Genomic DNA, 23,662 nt, shown 5'->3' with positions numbered 1-23,662 from the left:
AAAAAGAGTTAAACAAAAAACCACGAGATTTTAGAAGTTTTTAAAAAAATGCCACAATTTATTCCCAGTCTTCATGTCATTCCCTTTGTCCTCTCACCCTTCTAAGGAAAAAGGCAGAAATGGCATTCTGGGCTCTTAGAAGTTTGTTTTGGATGACTTGGGCAATCCATAAACTACGATAGACATGAATGGTTTGGTATGGTGTTGAGCCACATCCCACAGCATAATGAAATCTTACGATAAAAGTTAGCTAGAGTATCAGCATATTCTACTACACTTTCACAGCTTTCATAATGAAACTTCAGCTTCAGACAGTAAGAATTTTTCTGTATACCATCCCAAAAATTGAAAGTCCTGAGTAATTTCTAATTATGTCTTTATATATGCCTGTTTGTTTGTGTGAGAATGCTCCTGTATATAAGCAGTTTTTTCAGTGTCTTTTGATACTATAAAGAGATTGTAAAACTCTTCATTTTACAGTTGCTTCTTGGTTTGTTGTTTGGGGAATTTTTTTGTTCTTTTTTTTTTTTTTTTTTAGAGAGCACTTGAGCCTCCTGACGTGCATCATGAGAGACTTCTTCCTGTTTCTATATTAGGATTCATTGTAAATCTTATAGGAATATTTGTTTTTCAACATGGAGGTCATGGGCATTCACATGGCTCTGGTAGGATGTTTATATTTTTCAGTATTGTTTCCTGTCCTGGCGCCCTGTGTTCCAGGACCTTACAATCCTCCAAAGAGAACCCCAGTATTAAATTTTAACATCTTTTTAGTGGCAATCCTAGCCAAATGTGTATGTGATTTGTTACAATCTTGACTTTTATGTTTTATCACTAGCCCTAGTATGTCACTGCTGTACTTCTTACTTTAATATCCATTAACTGGAAGACCTAGAACTCCAGAATCTGCTTTCTGGAACGTGCACTCTTCTGCACCTTATTGGAGGAGATTTGCACAGTGTCTTTTGGACAAAATAAAGCTTGAGTTAAGCAAGGTCTTGGCTGGAATGTTTACAAAACAGTGTCTGAATCAAATTGTAAGTACAGGATGATTCAGCTTCAGGTGCATCTCAACTTGGTGTCTTTTGAATTTAAATACAGAATTTATTTGCCTAAATATATATAGGGTAAACTTTTTGTGGGGGTTGTGGGGGTTTTTGTTTTTGCAAGGCTGATTGGTATCACTCAGCTTAACATGTAAACTGATATAGACTGGTGGAAGAAAATAGTCTTTGGTGTTTAAACAGCTTGAATTTTTAATGTGTGAATGATGGCAAATTTCTGGTTTCTTAAAACGGCTATTTTTAATGTGCTTGTATCTAATTATGTGTGCATTTTTCAAATTCTACTAAACATGTAGCACAATTTGTCTCAGAAGTGGGAACGTATAAAAGCACTTCTCAAATCAAGTATGTATTTTATATGGCTGCACAGCATAGATTTAGATGACAAACAGCTTGTGTTAATTTTCTTAACTTACTTAAAGCTGTACCTTAAGATGACCTAGAAGATGAATGTTTCAAGTTGGTTAGAAACAAATGTAAGCATACTTTATTTCTTCACTTAAATTTATACTCTGATGGTGATATTTATTTATAGGGCACGAACACAGCCATTCTCTATTCAATGGTGGTCTCGGCCATGGGCACAGTCACGGAGGTCATGGTCACAGTCATGAACATAAACATGCCCATGGACACACTCATGATCATGGCCATAGTCATGGACACTCTCATGGTCAGGATTATTGCCATGGTAAGTACTTAGTTAATGTCATAAACCATCTCGACTCAGTTTAAATTTGCTATTAATGATTTACTGAAAAAAAAAAAAGAGGGTTCTGGCAGCTTGTTGTGAGCAGACATGGAAGTAGTTTCACTAAATGTGTGGTACGCTATGCCACTGCCATGTTTTGTGGCTCATTTTGGTAAATTCTCTTTCACTTGCAGTAAGTTCATTTTTAAAGGTTAGTTTTTAAAGGTTTTGTTTTACCTACATTTTTTGAATGTTCGCCGCAATGTCACATGTTGGCAAAAGATAAAGCAGATGTATGCTATAGCAGTATAATGAAATAAGTTATCAAATGCTCTGTTTCAATTTTTCATTTAAATCAATAAATTTAAGCTGCTTTGCCAGTGTTCTCCATTTTAATAATTTTACAGATCAAGATACTGGGTAAGATAAACAAGCAATTTTATTTTGGGTTCTTAGGGACTGATGTTGTATTTGATTTGTGATTTCAAACCAATACAAACAAGATTTTCCCTGTTGTGTGTAGTTGTAATCTATTTTAAAGCTGGTTATGAAAACTGTACTTGGAATCTTAGCTATACTTAAATCTTTTCTTTAAAGGCAAACAATCTGTGAAGAGACATCAATGCAAAATATGATCAGTAACCTTCACTATGGGAGAAGAGACAGTGTGGTTATTACCTATTTGTAACAATGCAAATGAAAGCCTTGTTGTAGTGCAGGGTTGTCGGTCCTTACTGCCTGAGCTGTAAACTAAAATCTGATGTGACTGAAAATGTGTACATTTTGAGTGGGGAATAGTGTTGGTAACTTGCAGACAGGAGGTAACGGAGTGTAATTTTGTCCTTTCCTTGCTATTTTTAGTAGGAAATTGGTGCTTGTTTTCCAGGTGTTCTCCTGGAGTTTGGCTGGAAAACAGGAACTCCCCCCTCCTGCGTCTTTCTTGCTCTCCCTATGCCCCCTAACTCAGTGGAACTATCTGTTTTGTGCAATTTAATATTCAAATCAGCTTTTGCAGAAATTATTATGTAGCTTCAGTGGGCATCATCTGCTATCCTTTAACAATTTTTTCTTAAAATATCTTTCTGAAGTGTTCCACAGAGGCATTGATATGCTTGGATGAGTGGATTTTTTGACTTGGTTCTACCTTCTCCGAGTCTTATCCTTGTTGGTTTACATTAGGTATAAATGCTTGCTTAAATGAAGTATTTCTAGTTAGCACATTTATTTGACCTTACTCTTGTTGCTTGTATGTATTGCTTGTATTCTTGAGGGGGCCTCATTTTGCTAAATACTAAAAAGGTCTTCTCAGTTTATTTTCGTTTAAAAAACAATTGATCTTTTTATATATACATATATAAAATCTATTGTGTAAACTAGTATTTTCTGTTTAAAAATTGTGTTCTAAGACTTTTAACTTAATTGCAGTGTAAAAAAACACTACATAAAAAACAATAGCTACAGTAAAAGCTAATTATTGTGAGCAGCTTGGTTGGTCAAGAAATTTCAGAAAGACCATAGCAGAATATGCCACTAGAGAGAGCATTTATGTAGGTTAATATGCCAACAATTGTCTTCACAGGTGACCATTCTCTTGAAGAGATGGGTGGATCCAGCAAACAGATTTTACAAGGTATGATGACAATAAGTATAGTGGTTTATTAGTGTTATCACGGTTTCAACACAGTTGAGAAAGGAGATCCCAAAAGCTGGGATTCAGCTTCTGTTGGTGACGCTGAAAAATCAAATAATAAAAATATAGGAAAGAGTGGTTAAAAGCAGAAACCTAAGGAGCTTAATTGCAATGTATGCTCTGGAAAGTGAAAGCCAGTATTATTAAGATAGAATGTATTTGTGAAATGTGGACTGATATAATTGTTGAAGGGTTCCTGAGTTTAAAACTTGCATTTCATCAAGCTGTTACAGTTGGTTTAGTCATTAAATTACTTGAAGGAATATTGGAGTCTATGATCTCCTGACCATTAGTGTAAATGAAGTGCTAGTAACATAGATGTTGGGTTTGAGCTTTGACTATTTTTTTTTTAAAGTGTTCATAATTCAGAGGGAGAAGATTATGTAACATAAGAGGTAGTAGTTATTTGGCATACCCAAACATACTGTTTTCTTTTATTGGATGATTTTCTAGCTTGTTTGTAGTCCTTGAAAAGGAACATGTTCAACCTCTTCCAAAATTTATAGCATACCATATTACGTGTATGTACACTCAGTACTTGAGTAGAAGATACTTGAAAGTCAGTCTTCTCGTGAAAGGCACATTTTAATTGAAGCATATTAAAGACTCAATTTGGTATAATTTTATTTTAATTTTTCAATACTGTGGTGTGTTGGCTCTGACCAGCAACTAAGCACCCAGCAGCTGCTTGCTCGCTCCTGCAGTGTGACAGGGAAGAGAACTCGAAGAGGAAAAATGAGACCTGCTCTTGGATTGAGATAAAGACAGTTTAGTAAGTGAAGAAGGGTGGGGGAGAAGTTTAAAAAAAAAAAAAAAAAAGAGAACAAAAACAAACCAACTCCCAAGTGATGCAAATACAATTGCTTACCACCTCCCACCAGTAGATCAATGCCCAGGAAGTTTCTGAGCGATTGCTAATTTGAAGAGACGGCTCCTCAGTTTTATTGCTGAGCGTGATGTTATACGGTACGGAATATCCCTCTGGTCAGTTTGGGTCAGCTCTGCTGGCTATGTGCCCTCCCAGCATCTTGCCCACCGCAGCCTGCTTGCTGTGGGGCAGAGTGAGAAGCGGAAGGCCCCGGTGCTTGTGTTACCAACACTGTTTTAGTCACAAACCTAAAACACAGCGTCATGCAGGTTGCTACAGAGGAGACCAAACTCCATCCCAGCCAGACACTGTACTAATGTAGACTCAGGAAAATCACTAAAGAGCTGATACCTAGTTGAGCATTGTTTCTGTGAGGAGGGATTACCTCAGTCTAGAGAGCTAACCGCGTTCAAAAAGCTGTTTCTGTGTGACTTCCCGTCATTGCCAGCAGAGAGCTCCAAAGACTGCGTTTTAGGTAGCTGCAAAGTGCTTGTTTCTTTGTCTTTTGGAGAAGGTAGTGTGTTATTCTTCAAAATAAGAGTGAAGTTATTCATGTCTGCAATGTTGTTTAATTCTCAATATCTCAAAAATTTGACATATAACTTTTACAAAATATTGCCAATGAAACATTGGTATCTTTCAAAGGTTTACAGAGCTGTTGCTGTTAACAGCCTTTCCATCTTATACAGTACTTACCATTGTCTGTAGGCATCAGGGAACATGAGTTTCTTTGCTGCAATGTGGGTGGGCATCGAGTGGAAATAAAAAAAAAACTAGCTACATCTGTTAACCACTGCTTAAGTTGATAGCCGTGCCACGAAATGCCCCGTACTGTTAAGTGCAGAAGATAATGTAAATTCTTCAGATGCTCTATATTCTACAAATATGTTGAAATCCTGTGATCACTTTCTGTGTGTTTGACCAGAAATTTAACAAGCATAAATCATGTTAATAGTTCTTGCAACTCTTCTCTGTAAACTGTCTTTGAAATACTCCATTAGCTTTGAGAATAGCAAGTTGTAATGATATTAATTAATCTCTTACAGGTGTATTTCTACACATTGTTGCAGACACACTTGGAAGTATTGGTGTAATCATATCTGCTCTGTTGATGCAGAACTATGGTCTAATGATAGCAGATCCTATTTGTTCAATGCTGATAGCACTACTTATAGGTGTAAGGTAAGCACTGCTATCGCTGATATTTGGTAGTATTTTTGATGCTAGTTACAGCAGAAACTACAGCTTAGAAAAGTTTTGTCTGTTATGCTAAGGACTTACGCATTTGCTTTTCTTCCAAGAGAGATACATTACCTCTGTTCTCTACAGCTGTTCTGGTGTGCTCTTACATGAGCTATCTTTCTTTTCTACAGCTACAGCTTTTGCTCTTACATCTGCATATTTTTCCCCTTTTTGCATAATGCTACAAAAATTTCTTTCAGATTCCAACTGTAGAAAGCTTCCTCTCTGTATTTAGTACATGCTTACATAAACCAATGTACTCCAGTAAATGGAGCAGAATGGCTTCAGGGCAGCAGAGCTGGGCCTTCTGGCACAGGATGTGCCCTTGTCCTTGACAAATCAAGGCTGGTAATTTTTTTTTTTCCCCCAGTGAGAACTGCCTCTTCCTTTGTATTTGTATTCTGACATCCTTATTCCGTGTTAAGATCTGTTGGAAATGCTTCTAGTAGTTCTGGGCTTTCCCAGTTGTTGTTTACCAAGACCACTGTAAATGTGAAGGTATTTGGATGAGGCTGGACAAGCAAACATTTCATTCAGTGATGCTGTTACTGAAGCTTTTGTGGCAGCGGTTTCACTGGTGGTGCAGGGCAGGGTGCCGCAACTCCAGTTACAACCTAGTAACTGAACACCTTTGTCTCTTCAGCAGGGGTGAATGTCATCTGATTAACTGCAGCTACTTACGCTTAAACCATATATGGCATGTTTATACTATATGCATGGCAGCATTCTCGGAATTACTGATGTGAATCTCCTTACTAGAGTAGGGCAACATGCTTCAGGCACTTAAATGCCCACTGAAATCTGTGTGCTAGGGATCCCTGTTAAATTATCGCTTTAATATAACTTAGTATTTTGACTTAAACCTCCTATAATTTCATAAAGAACAAGTTATTGCAAACTAATTCTATTACTGAAATCTCAAAAAATGGAAAGAAAATACACGTTACTGACAGAGAGGAAACTATCATTGAGGTAACAGCCGAGTAAAACACAGGTTTACATACACTTTGTATTTTAAGGGTCTGGCTTTTTGTACAGCAAAGCACATACGGAATGCCGATTAGAAAATGCCATGTGAATGAGAATTTTTTTTTCTTCCATTCATGTAGAGGTTGGAAGGAGATTACCTTCCATAACAGAGCTTTCATAATAAATTATAGGTCTTCTAGCACAGTTAGAAGAAATGCCAGAGGTCCATGTTCTATGCTGAAAATGCTGCAGAAGTTCACTGATGTAACTTATGACCTGATACCTCAGCCTGTAACATTATTTTGTTGGTCAGTGATGCTATAAATGATCTGTAGAATCATTACGTTGAGTGCAGTCAGCTGCATCATAGTCAGTAGAAGCAAGCCTGCATTTCTTGCAGACTGACACATCTTGGCCCAGCAGGAGAGCAAACACTAATTGTAGGGTTTGGGGGGGGTTAATGTTGTTGGGCTTTTTTTAAGCCATCTAGCAGACTTAACTACTGATGGCTTTGGTTGAAATGCACTTAAACAAGATGACTTGCAGTTTCAGGTGGATATTCTTTGAGAGCTTGAGTCCCCTTTTGTGTTGTTTGACTTCAGTAATCTTCATTTACACTTCTGGACATAGAAACCATTGGTTATTCTGCCTTGTTCTTCACTGTGCTGTGTGTGCGCTCTTCTAGAATTAACGCAAAAAGGTTTTTCAGATTTTCCCAAAAGATGATCTTTTGTAACAGTAATATGGGGAGCCAACTAATGATTGCTAGGATATATAATAGTTTTGTCCTTAATATTTTCAAGTCACCTATATCTAACCTGGAGAAAAGATTATACTGAAATTTTGTGAAATTTAAAATTTGAGGTGAAATATATTGTTTCCGAAAAGACTTTAAACTGATAGTGGCAAGAGCTGTGTCTAGGGGTTTGGTTTTTTTTTAATTGTCTGTTTGCTGATGGGTGCCCGTGGTTTTGAGGTGGGGAGGAAGGGAATGTTAAGTATCTGGTGCAGGGATTCCTGGCCACTTCCGTGGGCCTGTTTGCAACCTTGATAAATAACTTGGGGGGAAGCAGACTTGGCTTTAGATGAAATAATTGTCTGCTCTTTCAGAGGAACATTTGTCAATTGTACTTGTGTGGAGCAGCCCACTTGTGTCTCTTTTACTAATTAAACCAACTCCGCTAAGGTGGAGTGGGATAAGAGTACAAGTGGACCCATGCATGTGTGTTTAGAAATCAGGATCTGTTCTTTGCGGCTGTAATAAAGCAGACATAGATTTGAGTCAGAGATGTAGAAGTCAGTCTGATAAAGTTGTCCAAAGGTTTTAAAGCTTTCCGGGGGCTTTCCCCTAGTTGGGACTGTAAGGCTCTGCTTCTTTCAAATAGGGTTGTGTTAAAGCCCCAAGGTGCTGTCTCTTCTTAGAAGAGTACTTTAGCTGATTGGTTTAAATCTAAATAGTAGTATATTTTCTTGCTGATCTTCCAAAGCTCTTTTGCATCACTCCACATTTAAGTATATGAAATTGCCCATTTCCATTTTAATTAGCTGCTTAGACCTCTGGTTCTATATTAAATGTGTTAGTTATTAACGAATACAGGCAATACTCTTCTTACTGCTGTTAATGTTAACCAGCAGCTCTTAGTGAAAGCAAAACCTTGAGCAGGGATCTCCTTTTATGTATTTCAGTACTCTGAAACTTCAAAATAAAGCAGCTGAAATGTCAAAATCTGTATAGAAATGCTTTTGCTTTTGGCTGTCAACTTGTTACTTGGGAGAGAGACTTCTTTCCTAGGAGAATGTCTTTTTATCTTTAGCTCTTGTGCTGGCCTTCTGTCACTTGTTCTCAAATGCTGAATTACTGTATTGCATTAAGACTTGCCTATAGTCTGTTATGAGGAAATTGTAACTTTTAAATAATGATCAATGAAGCAGTTGTGAAGACTGCAGATGGCAACGTGGGTATAAATCTAAAGTCATGGTGGGAGAGTGGTCCAGACTCTAATCTTTTGTTAATTTTTAGATAATGAGGGTACACTATTCTGAATGTTACAGTCTAGAAACCCTGCTGGTTGTATAGAAAAAAAAAGTATACATTGAGCAAACTATTTTCATAAAGTTGAAAATTCCCAATGAAATACAAACTGGTAAATGAATTTTTACTCATGTTGGTTGGTGGCTTTCTCCTCTGAGGGAAGGATCCTCAGACTACTCTAGCTTACAGTATCTCTTTGGGTGTGTGTTTAGTCTAAGTTGTGAGTAGGCTTTCCAGCTGGAGCGAGCTTGCATAGAGGTGAATTAGGACAGAATTGTAGATACAGATTAAAGGCAGGAGCCTTCTATAGGATAAACAGTAAGCAGTATAATAAGGTACCTCGAAAGAAGTCTTCGGATTGCTAACTTTAAAAAGTTTTCTTAATCAGCTCAACAATCTGGGTCACTATCACTATAAGGATTTAGGAAATACTGTGTTCTTGCAGTATGATGGGTGTTACTGGAAGTATGTATTCAGAAACATGTTTGAATTATTTTCAGCAAAACTAGGTTTATTTTACAGTGCTGAACTTCAGGTATATGTATTTAAAAGAGGAATTCTTGTGGTAATAGGTGCAGGAGGAGCTAAGATAATGGTGCGACAGTAGTTAGCTATGTAGGTTTGAGACTAGTGAAAATCCATTCTGTCTTTTTAACAAATTACATTGCCATGGTTTTTACCTGATGAGAGATTGCCAAGGGAAGATCTAAGTAATGCGTTAATGTGGGGCCATTTTATTACCAACTTGCAGCTTTTTTTCTTTTCTGTGAAGATACTAATGATGCAATTAGTGCAAAGTAATCTGGAAAAGTAGTTAGATGAAAATTAATAATAAAAAATGTTGAATTTGCTATCCATTACTGGATGTGGGATAGTATTTATGAAATCACATGGTATTTTGCCCTTACCTTCTTGGAGTAAGTAAATGAGCATAGTGGACTAACAAAACTAGCACCAAGAACTTTCAAGTTCTTAACTCCAGCTTTTTCATTATCTGAGTATGTATTGAAATTTTCTTGAATTTGAAAGGGATTCTCTCACTGAATTTTTTCTCAAATTTTACAAAGATAAATACTTTGCAATTCAATTTCATAATGTTCCTGAAAATTATAATTAAACATAATTCAATTTAAAAATATATACCTATAAATCTGCATTAGTATGTTACACTTTGCATGTCCAAGCAAATACTTAATCAAAATGTGGATATCATAGTGCACTTACATTTTTAGTGTACTTTAAGGTCATTAAGTAGATGTTACAATTTATTTATGCCATTGTGGTAAACTGTTTTTTTTAAAGTCATACATGACCTGTGTTCGTACAGGTCATTAGATTTTAAATAAAAAAATACATACATTTTAGGAATGTGTATAGAACATTTTGTGTGGTCCAGTTGTATCAGGGAAAGGCATAAACTGTATGGACTTTGTTTTAACTTGCTTAGACTGTAAAAGTGGTATTTTTGATTCTTCATTACAGGTAATGGTTGAGATAAAAAGCTGAATGAGGTGACGATGATAAGATCCTTTTAGAGGTTCATGAGACTCTTTGAGGAGCATTTTAATAGCTTGCCTTTTTTTAGCATGGAAATTTTCAAAAACATTTACATGAAAAATGAAAGACAAACTAAAATTAAGAAATCATTGTGCCATCTATGAATTTAGTGTTTAATACTTGGTGCCTTTTTAGTTTTTTGAGGGTTTAATGGAGTTTATTTTTGTGCTTTTTTTCTGAATAAAATGTGCATATGCCACTTAACCTGGTAGTGATTTGGCTTCAGTCGTGTCCTCCAATTTACTGCTTAATGGTCTGAGTTTAACTTGCAGAGTGTGCAGGGCATGGGTAGGGGTTAGGTGTGATCCAGGGCTCTTTTTTTTGTAATTATTTTTTTTAAATCTGTGTTGTTTCTGGAAACTTACATATCCAAAGAGGGAATAAAGGCAGAACAGAAATCCTTATTCCCTTCCATGGAACTATGTCTAATAAGCCAGTAGAACATCGAAGCAGTTGCATGCGAGTGCAGAGGGGAATGATTGCTTTTAATCCACGATTGCTTGTGTCTAGATGAAATAACTGTTCATTCGTTTTATGTTGAGTGTTTGCTTGCTTCAGTGTTGGGCAGCTCTCTGATTTACTCTAGTCTTGCCTGCTCCTATTAATGGGTCTTCTGTGTTCAGTTTTCTGAAATTACAGCAACACTTGCCAGAAGAAATCACAAAAATATCTGTATAGGATGACTAAAGAACTTATCATTGCAATAGAAAGCTGTGCAATCTCTAATTTGTAGCCTGTTTTGTCTTGTGCAGATGCACGAAGGGTTGAGCAATGCTGCTTCAGAGAAGTCAAGCGATGCTTTTATTTCAAATGGTTGAGCCCTACTGTAGACAACATCTCTAATTAGTGCAAATTGTCAGCTACAGACACAGTTGCTCTGTGTTGCTCCCGTGATCCTTCACTAAGGCTGCTTTAAGGTGACATTCACTGTCTAACTCACCGTGAGCTAGGGCAGAACATTCTGGCTGCACAGTGAAAATCGAGCGTGGGATTCTTCTGAGGTTGTATTCACTGACAAATAAATACGCTTCCAAGCTTAGTGGAAGCAGAAGACCAGGTAGTTCTTATTAGAGTATAGAGAGGTAAGATCAGTCACTGCCCTTTAGTAGACTGACTGACTGTCTACATCCCAGTAAAAGCCTGTCTTCAGTACGCTTATATAGAAATATCATTAATACCTATCAAATCTCCTGCTTTAAAATACATCTTTTTGGAGGAAGAAAAATGGCTCACATATTACTGTTCTGATAGAGAGAGGCAAAGGCATGAAGTCGGATGCTTTCCACTTTGCAAATTTTGTTATGCTTTTACTTGCTGTGCAGAGTTGTGTTTCCTCCATTTATGTATTTACCTATTGAGTCTTGACAAGCAAAGGGCTTGGTAGCCTGTGGTTTCTCAGAGGTCTGTATCCTGTAATCTTTTAAAATCTCTGCATCGTAAATCTATAGACAATTCTAAAGGGTGAAGCTGGTGTGGATGAGGGGTTGGAGCTCCTGAGTGTTCCTGGATGCTACCACTAACATCTGATGAATCTTCCTTTGATTACTTTCTGTACTCTGTCATGCAAGTACCCATTTAATTAAATGCATAAATGGGACATGCTTAAAAGAGATGAGTCTGTCTTACTGGCATTTTGTTTGAAGTCTTTTTTTCTAAAAAAAAACTTGGCTATTTTATAGTTGCTCAGGTTGACACTCTTCAAGTTTTTTCCAAGGTGTTTTCCTCCTAAGTTAATGTGCCTGAATCAATAAACAATTTCTCAAGTCTCTAAAGTGGTTGTAACGTTTAAAATTAAATTGTTTTTTAGCCTTAGAATTCTAAGCTTTCTTCTGAAATGTTGAAGCAATTTCAGTATTTCAATCAGCTATGTGAAATTAGTCATCAAGCAAAAGCCACAACTCTAGTATAAAGCAAGAAGTTTGTCTGAAACTACTTAGACCCACATATTTCTAGAAAGGCACTGTAGACTAAATATGATACTAGATGGATAGAGCATGGAGACTGCCTATTAAGTGCTCAAAGAAATGAGACAATTCAGTCATTTAGTGAAGTTGTTTTCGTGGATTACGTAATTTTTACATACAGTCTAGAGCTGATTGAACATGATATAATATGAAAGAACTTTGAGGGAGGATGGAACATTTAGGGTATATGCCTATGGTGTTTGGGGCATGACGGTATAAAAAAAAAAAAGCTTTTTTAAATGAAGTGCTGCATTCGCTAAGATTCAGAAGGAATGTCTGTAGCAAAACTCCCCCAAACTAGCATGCTGCTTGTTGGTGTTGTTTTGAGCCATCATTGCTACATAGCATGCACTGCCTTTATTTACAGGGTAACAGTACCTGCCAGCCTTGCTTGAGAATCGTAGTGGTACGTTATTACTAGGACACACAATGTAAAATTGGAAAAGTAAATGTTGAACCTGTGTTCCTTGTCTTGAGCAAAGCCTGCAGTCTGATTAAAATTGCCATTGCCTAATAGAAAAATTTTATTACAGTTCTGAAATAGCTTGACAGTCTTGACACTGCAAATGTGGATGGTGGGTGGGGAAAAAAAAAAAAAAAGATTTTGAAATCTGGCTGTAGATTTTCAGCTATGGTCTTTGAAGAACTATAGCTGGTCATGAGTCTTGGCAATGTTTGTTTACCTTCCACAAAATCTGTCACAAGTATCCTCTCTTTTCTATGGTGCTGAAAGCAGTAAATAAATTTTCTGCTCTTCTCTGCCTTACAATACTTTTAAGGGTTCTTTACCCCAGAGTTGCTTTCAGCCTTACTGGCCAAGATGACTGTGCCAGCCAGTCTTGTTACCTATGCCAGCAAGAGCAGTGGCACAAACAGGATGGGACTGGAATGGGTATGAGTATTATCTGAATGTGATGCAAGTTGATTAAGAATGTGATTGTTTCACTCTTCATTGTTGATCAAGCCGTGTGTAGTAGTAGTAGTAGTAGTAGTGGCAGGCTAGATTTATCAGATTCCTGTCAATAGCTGTTATCTGTTTGAGCAGCTTTCACTTCCTCTGTAACAGTGTATGTGCAAGCATGATGTGCTGCTAACTCATTTTGCACACTTTAGCTGCTTTTGCTATTGTGGCTTTTGTAGAGGATATGTTTGTGTCCCAAGTCTTGCTGTGGGTTAGCACTGCTTTCAAATTCCATTGTCTTGTAAAGGAGTGTGATATTTTAGATTCAAGGCTTAGTAATCAGAGAGCATTGGAAGTTTGCGTCTGCCTTAGCAGCAAAGCTTATATGCTTATGCGTGAAAAAACTTTTTGCTTGGTGACAAGTCAGTATTATTTATTTTCCTCAATAATCTTTTTGTAAATAAAAAAAGGGGGGGAAGTACTAGTGCAGTAGTTGTTGCAGAGACAACCACGTGTATTTTGCACTAATGACTAATCCGAAAAAAAGGAAAGCTTGGTCAAATTCTCTAACCACATTCTCAGCCTGCTTGGTATTGTCATCTGTCCTAGTGTTTTCTTCAGTCACATGAGATGGAACTAGTATTTCTGGTGCCTCCTGGTGATTAACTAATACTGTTTTTCAGTTAGTGCTAATACTGTTTTTTAGTTAGTGCTTGAGAAAAGACCATACTTTGTGGAGTTTTGGGTTTTAATTAAGGGTTTTGTACTTCAGTAGTATGCATGAAACAATGGAAAACATAAGACTTCAGAAAACTGGGTTCTATAGCTTGTTATGTTAGTTTGGCTTGCAATAAAAGACTACTTTGTAGTCTTTTGACTTGTATGGTAGCATCCCTTTGGATGCAGAGATGCGTGCATGTGTTTCTGTGCGCTAACAGCATTTGTGAGGATATATCACATCGCTGCAGCTGTCTTTGGCCTTTTCAGCTTTGCAAAAGATGTATTTGTAGCTGAACGCTGTGTCTGCGTTAGAGGGAGGGAGGTGTTACCTGGGGTACGCTTCAACTTTCGCCTACAGTACCAAGCCACATCCTGATTTGCCTCTATTCTTTGGACTTGTAAGTTGTTGCTGTTCCAGTTAAACACGACAGCTTTAGCTTTTTTGTGAAGTCTGGATAAAAGTGTAACTTGTGCAGCATTATTGCCAAAAACTTGCACGGGAGGTTTCTCTCTTAAGGCTTTAGTGTGGATCCATTACAGAAACATGAATAGGCAAAATGTTGCTAGCAGAAAGACTATCTTTTAAGCTGCACCACCTATGCTAGGAGTGGAGTGTCTACTCCCATTCGCGTTTTTGTGCATTAGTTGATTTTGAGCTAATGGTTCCTAGAGCTGCTTAAAACTGCACCCTGTTGCCTGACAAGGAGAGGCAGTCTTCGGTGCTTGTATACGCCCTGCTAATTGCATGGACTTAACCCTGGAAGATCGGGTTTTAGGCAACAAGGTTTTCAGAATGAAGCAGGTAGTAATTCTAAATGCATCTTCAGGCGAAGAGCTCGCTGTCGGGGTTTTAACTTCCTCTTTTCAATGTGTATCCTGTTCCAGAATGAATCAATCAGTTTCACTGACCAAATCCTTTTTTGAAATGGGTTAATATGCCCAGCCTGCTAGTCTTAAATATCCGTAGGCTGTCTCTCCAAATCTCCTACTTGCCAATTCATTTCTATTCCATCAGGTAATGTACATCAGTTTTATCAACTAATGTAAATAAGTTGTCCAAATCAGAAATATTTTTGTTAGGTTTCTTTCACGGAATTTTTTCGTTCCTAGTGGTATGTTTCAATGAAAAGGCAAGCCCCTACATTCTCCATTCTTTTATTTCTTGCCGTGGGAAAAAATATGTAGCCTGTGCATTTGTGGTTTTTGAAGCCTCTGGATGCATATGTTTGAGGGGCCTTGTTAAATTTATGGGGATGGAGTCAGTGTTAAAAAAATCTTGTATTCAGTTTGCATCCTGAGCTTGTGTTTTGGTCTTTCAAGGTTTTTATTAAGAAGCAAACCCGCATTTTAAATAGTAAGTTAAACTGAAATCAATTCAGCAATGGAGTATTTTGGCACCTCCAGCTCCCTTTGATGTAATGCTTGTGACATGGACATTATTTAGTGAGATGGGTCCATTGATAAGAGAACCTTTTTCCCTAAACTTCTGTAATCCACTGTCTGTAGAATGTGACACTCCAATTAAGCTCCCTTTAGAGAGATTGACAGTTATTGCATTGCTAAGTGTTTAATTGTGTCAGTGACGGTCCAGTTTAGGCCACTCCTGCCTGCCCCTAATTGCTTCTTCCTTTATCTGAACTGATTCCTTGGGCGCAACTGTGTGAGGCCACGTGATGGAGTGCATCAGGCAGTGAGTTTGCCTGGAATAACTAGTGTGCCTGCAGGAAGACTTAGGGTATTTCTTTCTCTGGGGCTCATTAGACAAGAGTCATGCACCCTCTAACTCCTTCCCACCGCTGGTAAAGGATTAGCCAAGGAGTGAGCTGAGCAGTCGATCAGCCAGCGCTACTTCCATGTGCAAATGGAATCATCATGCAAAGGAACGGTGAGGTCATGCTGCTCACCATCTGCAAATATACAACGGGTCTGCACAGTGTATTCTACATCACTTCATGAGATTTTAAACAAAGCTTCTGTGGTTTCCTTTAACAGACAGCCCAATTAATATCTTAAAAATGTTTTCTGGATGCTTTTTATCTCATCACTCAATGTATTCCAGCTGTGACGCCAGTGCTGAACACTGAAGTTCAGCTTACAATTTCCGAAGTATATCATCACTTTTGGTCTAGAGTGTTAGGTGACCTATGTGGTCTTGAAATGAGATTGCTAGTTAAGTTTTAGTATTAGGCTATAGATACTTGTCATCCTCTTGAAAATTTTAGGATGCTGTACTGAGCCAGACATGATGCACTACTCCTAAACAAAAAAAAAATCACCATACTGAATACTTAAGAATATAAATTTTTAGTGGTTGTTTCAGGGTATGGGCTTACTGGTCTCCTGGTTTTATTTTAAAAAAAAAAGGGAGGGGGGGAAGTAATAATAAGAAAAAAGAGTGTCATCTTAGCTTGCTGATGAAACAGGACCATTTGGCCAGGAGGGAACCTCTAATTGTTTCCAAATGTTTAATCCTTGAGCTTGGATGAGACCCTACACTTAGTTCACTTCAAGAATATGCTAAGTTGTCTGTTTCTGAGAAAACATCTTTGTTATAGCTGGACTGGTCCATACTAATTTTGTTTTATCATTTCCCCATTATTATCTTAGTTCATAAGAAAAATATGGCTTAAGCCAGACACAAAAGCAAAAACCATTTCAGTTGCATATATTTCTATGGTTGGTTGTGAGTGATTGCTGTTGAAGTAGGTTTTGGTTTTGAGCTGTACTTATCAGCTGCTTTGTCACATAACTTTTAAGACACCAAGAGATTTAAACTCAAATCCTATGATTAAACCGTTGATCTTTTGTGATTATCCACCAGTTGTCTCTGCGGAAAATCTAGGGGAGCGCGATCTGACCTTTAGTAAGACAGCGCAGCAATTTTGTCAGTCCTTTTATTTTCTGTACCAGGTTTTTATGGCAACTTTCTCAGCTTCTGGAAAAGTAACAAAAGAAAAATTCTTCAAGAGCATAAAGGAATGTTGTGTTGCTCTTTGTTCTGCGTGTTTTGAAAATGTAACGGTAGCTACCTTCCTTTTTTCTTTCCAGTATCGTTCCCCTTTTAAAAGAATCCATTGGAATTTTGATGCAGCGAACTCCTCCTTCCCTGGAAAACGCCCTGCCGCAGTGCTACCAGAGGGTGAGCTCTTAGGCCGTTTTTGCCTCGGATCAGGCTGCTGACTGAATAAGCCTCAACTGTGTGTTTGAGGATATTTTGTCATGTTTTTCCAGTAATGCCTGTGAAAGATTCCTTAGACTGTACAAATGGAGGTACCAGTTTGATTCTTACTTTCTGAAGTCCTAAACTGCATGTCGCTTCAACTCAGTTTGTGTTCTAAAATGTGCTGTGTTGGTTTAGAAAAACAGATCCTGAAACTCTCCAAGTACTTTGTGCTGATACAAAGTGTGTAATGTTTTCCTGGTTTGTTCAGATTTTTGTTTCCCTCAAAATCTAGTTCTTAGTAAAGTGAAGTGGAGTACCACTGGATATGTATTTGTAAGAATACGTCGGTTACTCTGGATTTGACCTCTGCTGGTACTCCTGTTTAACTTACCTATTGCTGTGTCACGACCTGAACATTGAAGCGCCTTTGCCAAGTACAAAGCCCACGTAGGAGTGTCGCCTTTCCTCGGGAAGTTGCAGGACTGTAATCGTCACATGGAGGGTTTGCTACAATTGGACAGAGGAAAAGGAAGGGTTTTGACAGCAGAAACTGAAGCCCTCACAAAATATTCACAGAAAAATATTAATATGTTTATGTTAATAGTTAGAATCTCTCACAAAATATTTTATGGGAAAATTCCTGCATTTGCAAAAATTGGATGCCTTCTCAAATTCAATAACTGTACTTTTCTCTCTTGGACACCACTGTTTCAGAAATGGTTTCAGTGAAATATATGTAGGCTGGAAACGCAGCAAGGTACAAAATCTTGACACATACATGCAAGCTGTATGTTTTCACCTTCCTTACAATTACTGAGATAAGTTCAAGTCAAATATCACAAATTGCACAGTGAATAGAAGTAAAGAATTCATCGGCTTTTATATTTTCTGTAAAAAGACATAATACAGACATTTTCTGAAATATATTTTTTAAAATTTTCCTATATTTTTAGGTGCAGCAGTTGCAAGGAGTTTACAGTTTACATGATCCACATTTCTGGACCCTCTGTACTGATGTTTACATTGGAACGTTGAAATTATTAGTAGCTCCTGATGCTGATGGAAGATGGATTCTAAGCCAGACTCACAATATTTTTACTCAGGTATGTCTCATCAGTGGCAATTGCATCTCAAAGTGTAAATTGTGTGTCACGTGATGTGACATTGTGATTCTTATAAAGAAAGATTAATTGTTTCTGGTTTTCATATCGGTGTGGTTTGAAAAGCTTCTCTGCTCCAGCTGTATAGAGCAATTTCAAAATTCTCAGTAGGGTAGGTGGAATTCCTGTACCTCTCTGTATTGGGTTTTGATGCCATTTGATGGAGATAACAGCTGTATTTGTCTGAGGTGTATCAAATTAAGTTGAAACCCTATGTTGACCTATAAGGAACCAAGAAAACAGATGGGGGCTTCCCTCAGGGTAGGGCTTCTGACCACAGGCTGGACCTGCTTACGTTTTTCACTGTGCTGAGGCTATGTTTGTCATCCATTTCTGTCTTCCTAAGGTTCCAATGTCTTTGCATATTTTGTTGTCTTTTAGTAACATCCGTGCTATGGTGATCACTAGTTAAAATGTAACCATCAGTTGTCATGTTGTATAGGACGAGTGTGTTCCTATTTATTTCTCTACAGGTTTGTGGGGTTTTTTATATAGATAGCGATGTATTTGATAGCACTTTTAGCTGATATGAATTCTTGTGAACAACAGAAACTTTATTAGAAGTTGATAGTTCTTGCAAATTCCAGAAATATTTTTCTGTTGCTTGCTTATACTTTCAACCATGAAACACAACATTCAGTTTGGCTGCCTATTCCAGTATAGCTACTGGATGTGTATAGTTTACAGATAGAACCCAGAGTCTATTAATATAAAACAGAAGATTCTTCTCCAGCAAGAGAACTTTGTGAAGAATAAAGCTGGAAACTTACTCTCATATACCATCCAGAGCCAAACATCCTGGTTTTATTCTTTATATTGGGGGACTGTATTTGAAGAAACTATCATGTTTTTTTATAATGTCCTTTCTCTGCTTTTCAGTAACTGAGAGTTTTGTAGCTGAAAAGGAGACAAATATTCTTGTTTATAACCAGTGTTTTAGCTAAAATATTATCAGCCGAAGGTTAATATTTTGGAGATATGTAAATTACTTCTCTAAGTCAGTTGGACAGTGAATAAAGTGGGCTTCTGATCAGGTATATTTGATGCTGTAAATAAAACCTGCTTCTATCAACAGTTTAATTCAAGTGCTCACATCAGTGTTCTTTTTCAGAGCTTTCGACAGTGGGGAAAGTCCTTGTGTGCTCACATGCGCGTTCTTTCCCTTGTCCTAAATGTTGTATTCGTCTACTGCATTGGCAGCTTAGTGAGTCGTTCATGCATCTGATAAGAACCTTCTTTTATTAACTGTTTTGTAACATTTATTAAAAATTCCAGACTGGATTATTGTTTTGTTAAATGAATCTTGGATACTCAAAGTACTCAGTTGTGGGGAACTCAATAAAAATGAACCCACATACTTGTTTTTATGTTAGAAACTTAGGGAAGGAGGATTTGTTGTTACAAATACTCTAAAATCAAACTTTATGAATAAATCTTGGTCCTTTTTGAGATGTTCCATCACATACAGCTTTAGATTGAGTAGGTAGAAATCAGTCTGCATGGCTCATTCTGCAGACTGTAGTTTGAAACTAAGGGATATTTTTTTAGGAAGGGCTATGCAGAACATTCTATTATATGAAAACTAATTTTACATCTCAAGTCTCCAAAGGATTGCATTTTCCAAGTGAGTTGTTAGCTCTTCAGCTATTTTGTAGCTCTGCAGGTATCAAGAGCCATCTGTCAGGGAGGGGATTTGGGACAACAAGTTCTATCATTTTTCTTACCTGACCTATGGTACTAAGTGGAGGAACAGTTGGAGAAAATAGAGATTTTTTTTTTTTTTTTTTTTCTCCTCAGTAATACTGGCCCTCATTATTCTTTCTATCACTGGTAGTTGGTTTTGCCACTCAACTGAGCTAAAAGCAAGTTGATGATAGTTGAAGACAATGTGATCTTCAGCAGTGTTCAGCCTTGTGCTTCAAGATCCTGTTGCCTAATCAGCAGCCATCACAACGTTGCTGCTGGCCTGCCACTGATGTTAAAATGAATAAGTGACTTTTTTAATGCTGTTTTTATATGGATTGAAAATAAACCCAAGCAAGTCCATCTAAGTCTTGTTTAATGGGATTTCTGAGGAGAGAAATGCTTTAGTACGATTTGCATACCTTTACCGAAAGTTAGTGTGTTGTGATGTCATGTAAATTCATTGTAGCTATTGTTGTTTCTTGCTAAAATCTCAGTGTAGAACTGCTTGGAACAGTAAATCTGATGTAACACTCTTGTGCTTAGCTCCATTTTAAACTGACAGCTCTTCAAGCAGCTTGCTTTTCAGGAAGTTAATCCTGTACAAAAGAAAGAGTTGCTTTTGTGCAGCTTCACATGTGACAGTTGCTTTGGGTGAATCAGAAAAGGTCACGTAGCAAAGCTAATGTTCATATATAATTACGTATGTGCAGCTGACTGTGTGAAGAAGAACTATGTATTCACACAGCGCTCTCAGTTCATAGGTTTCCACATTGCCAGGATGTCATTGAATGATGTGGTAAATGTGGAAGATGAATTACAGAAAAAATAACATACTGAGGGGTTTTTGCTAGGTAACGTACTGATGTGGACTGGTGTTCAGGACAGTTGAATTGCTTTGGCTTTACAGGTGTTTTTTTTTAACTCTCCTTCTCTTTTCCATAGGCAGGAGTGAGACAGCTTTACATACAGATTGATGTCGCAGCCATGTAGTGAATTTCTGAAACTGTGCTGTTGGACCAAAGTTTTCTGTACTGTAATGGTGTAACAACGTACTTCTCAAGACAGAGCCTGCCTCTGCCACTGTTCTGGATTGATTGAACAGATTTCTGCCCTTGGGCTGTGGATGGACTTCACTTCTAAGGAGTAAATATTGGGTGAATGTTATGGACTTTGGGTCTTGGGTTTTTGTGGCCCCTAAACTTACAGGTTTTTGAGGGTTTTTTTACTTACTAAAATTGTGGTACTGGAAACCCTGTCATGTCTTCAGTAAAGCTGCTGAAACCACTGCTCATTCCCATAAAACCAGTGTTATCAACAATTGGAAACTTGTTTTGTAGATAATGTCACAGTGGCTGACATGCTTCAATATAATTGTATGTTTGTACAATTGTTTGTACTTTGCAAACTTAATGAACCAAACCATATTGGGTTTTCAAAGTGCCTTTCATATCAGAAGTATTTGCCAGCATAAATATGGAGCATCAAAGGGTTTTATTACTTTTACAAATATCTTGTATGCAGTCTGATTATTTACTGGTGACGGGGGAGGGGGGCTTGGCGGGTGTACTTGCATAACTGTAAATGTTTAACTTCCCTTATACTTGCATCTTACCAGACAGAAGAATTCTCTATGTAAAAGACAAAGCTGTTGTGAAGAGACTTGTTTCCAAAACAAGCTGGATATTTTGATGCACATATCTTGTGGAAATCGCTTTAGTCAAAATATTAGATTTAACTCTCATTATTAGTCTCTTAATACTGTTGAGAGTAATGAGACATTACATGATGCTACTCATGTTCATAGTCACTGAAACAACAGGCAGCTGAGGGAAGATGCTCGTGATGGAAGCAATGATTGAAGATTTTATCTTCCAAATTATGTGGTGGGAAAAATTAAATCCCCAAATTGTTTATGAAAGCTTAAATCATCTTGATTTTAATAGGTTGTAATAATTTTTATTAAAGAAACTGGTGAGAACTTATGCCTTTCCAAATACTGAAAGTAGTTGTTGCTGGTGGTTATACCTGAAATGGAAGTAAGGACCATGGTTCATGTTTAAGATTATGCTTTTTTGGGGTTCACAAGTCTGACGATTTTTACTATCTTACTGTAGCCTTTTGTGTTTTCATGAAAAAAAAAAATATCTCAGTGCAGTTGTTTTTTCCAGAAACATGTCTGTCATATGTTTCTAGCATTTATAATCATTCTAAACTTCTGAATCTCAGTGTTGTTTTCAAAGACAATCTGCTGTACTTGGTATTACAGATTATAATTCCACTATGCTGTAGGAGGTAACTTAGTGATGGAAGATTTTATAAGGGGGCATTTTACAAATGGAACATTGTGAAGTAGAAAACAAGACAGGCATTTTTCTGAGAAATGATAGCTGCTCCTGACAGTATGGATTTTAAGTATTCTTCTGGTACCTGGTATGTGGTAATACTGAAATCAAGGCCCTCTGAAGCTGACAGCGTCTGTGTAGCAAGTGCTAGGCACTGTGAGAGTAGTGAAGATTCATTTGCAGAAACGGATCCTTTGCCACTGATGTTGCTGAATGCATGATAGAGATGAAGAATTTCTTGTGTTCATTCTGTCATTCATTCCTATATAGCACCTGAATTTTGATCTTTTTTCATGAGAAAACATGATGGTTACCAAATTGATAGTTGGTTCCTGAATTTTCCAGATGAGCTATGGAAACATGAATGTTGATTTTGGGGGTGTACTTTTGTGCTTGGAACTGAAAACTAGGTCTAAAGCAGTAACAAGCCACATAGGTATTGCTTTCAAAATTGAGAGTCCTGTCCAGTCTTTGGATCCTTCTTTATCCCTGTTGCTGGTTTCTGATCCTGGGCATGCAGGTGCAGAGTGCTCTTTCTTTTCAGGTGACGGCACCGCCCCACAGCCCTCGTGGCCTCCTGCCCGGCGCCCTGTCGGGCTCCCTCCCCACTCACCTTGCAGGTGCTCTGTCAGGCCTGGAGTTCTGACGAGTGGGATCTGCGCGTTACACAGTGCAGTCGGGTGCAAGAATCTCTTGAGCAGATCTGAGTACTGCAGTTTACCATAGCATTTGCATAGATGTTCAGAGAAAAGGTAATTAAAATATGGTTGTGATTATAGGGCAGAGACCCCTCATGCTGTTTTGTAGTATGTTCCTTATAGGCTGCTGCTTCTTGGTTGACAGCATGATTTCTTGATTTTATTTTTTTTTATAGTTAACATTACTACTATTTGACAGTACAGAAGATCAACTGATATCACTTTAAAGGCAAGTACCAGTCCTTGCAGTTGTGGCTTTGGTTTAAATCGTTGTTATACCAGCATGTTTCAGGACTGAGTATTCCCGGACTTGCTGAAATACTGTGGTGCTGCCCACATTGCTAAGCTTGGCCAGTATTTCAGTTTTCTTAATGAAAAGACAACTGCTACAATTTGTTCCTAAGCGAGAATCTGCCTGAGAGGCTATTGTGTTTGTTACTGGTGCGGGTTTCTTAAGATGTATGTCTACAAACTTTTTAGAATTACCCAATATTGATTGTAATAACTTTTGACATCTTTTTGTTGCTTATTACAACTTGCCTGACTGTTGGAAGCGTACGTTAAAGTCTTGAGTTTTCTAACCCAGGTAGCACCTTGTTCATTATTTTTAAGGTCAGCTCGATGCTTTTGTAGTAAGAAATGTGTCTTTTGTTTGTTAAATGTAATTGGGGATAGGTAGGGAAGTCAGATTCAAAGTAACTTCAAGCCTTTTTAGTCTTTCTGAAAAAGGAGAAGCATCACAAAACTCTGCAGAAGAGTAGATTACATCTCTGTAGGTAACTACACTCACATCTAGTATGTCAGTAAGCAGAGTGACATCTGATTTTTTTTTTTTTTTTTTTTTACCTGCTAAGGGGATATTGCTCAGGTTTTAGGAGAGTACAAATCATGCAATTGAAAGTGCAGCTTTTCTTA

At 37.6% G+C, this 23,662-nt stretch overlaps 1 protein-coding gene across 1 annotated transcript in view; it reads left to right on the top strand.

Annotated features, from left to right (window-relative positions):
* The window catches only part of SLC30A7 (solute carrier family 30 member 7), a 33,909-nt gene extending 11,538 nt beyond the window's left edge, over nt 1–22,371 (top strand). Inside the window, exons 5-11 of the mRNA XM_055814879.1 lie at nt 539–665; nt 1,600–1,755; nt 3,335–3,385; nt 5,360–5,495; nt 16,747–16,837; nt 17,815–17,964; nt 20,650–22,371. Of these exons, the coding sequence (XP_055670854.1) occupies nt 539–665; nt 1,600–1,755; nt 3,335–3,385; nt 5,360–5,495; nt 16,747–16,837; nt 17,815–17,964; nt 20,650–20,697 (759 nt within the window). The 3' untranslated portion in view covers nt 20,698–22,371. The remainder of the gene's footprint in view (nt 1–538; nt 666–1,599; nt 1,756–3,334; nt 3,386–5,359; nt 5,496–16,746; nt 16,838–17,814; nt 17,965–20,649) is intronic.
* The last annotated feature ends 1,291 nt before the right edge of the window (nt 22,372–23,662 follow it).

This window comes from Falco peregrinus, chromosome 10, assembly GCF_023634155.1.
Source record: "Falco peregrinus isolate bFalPer1 chromosome 10, bFalPer1.pri, whole genome shotgun sequence".
Taxonomy (NCBI): Eukaryota; Metazoa; Chordata; class Aves; order Falconiformes; family Falconidae; genus Falco; species Falco peregrinus.
Note: the sequence above shows the minus strand (reverse complement) of the source record. Positions and strands in the feature narration are given on the sequence as shown.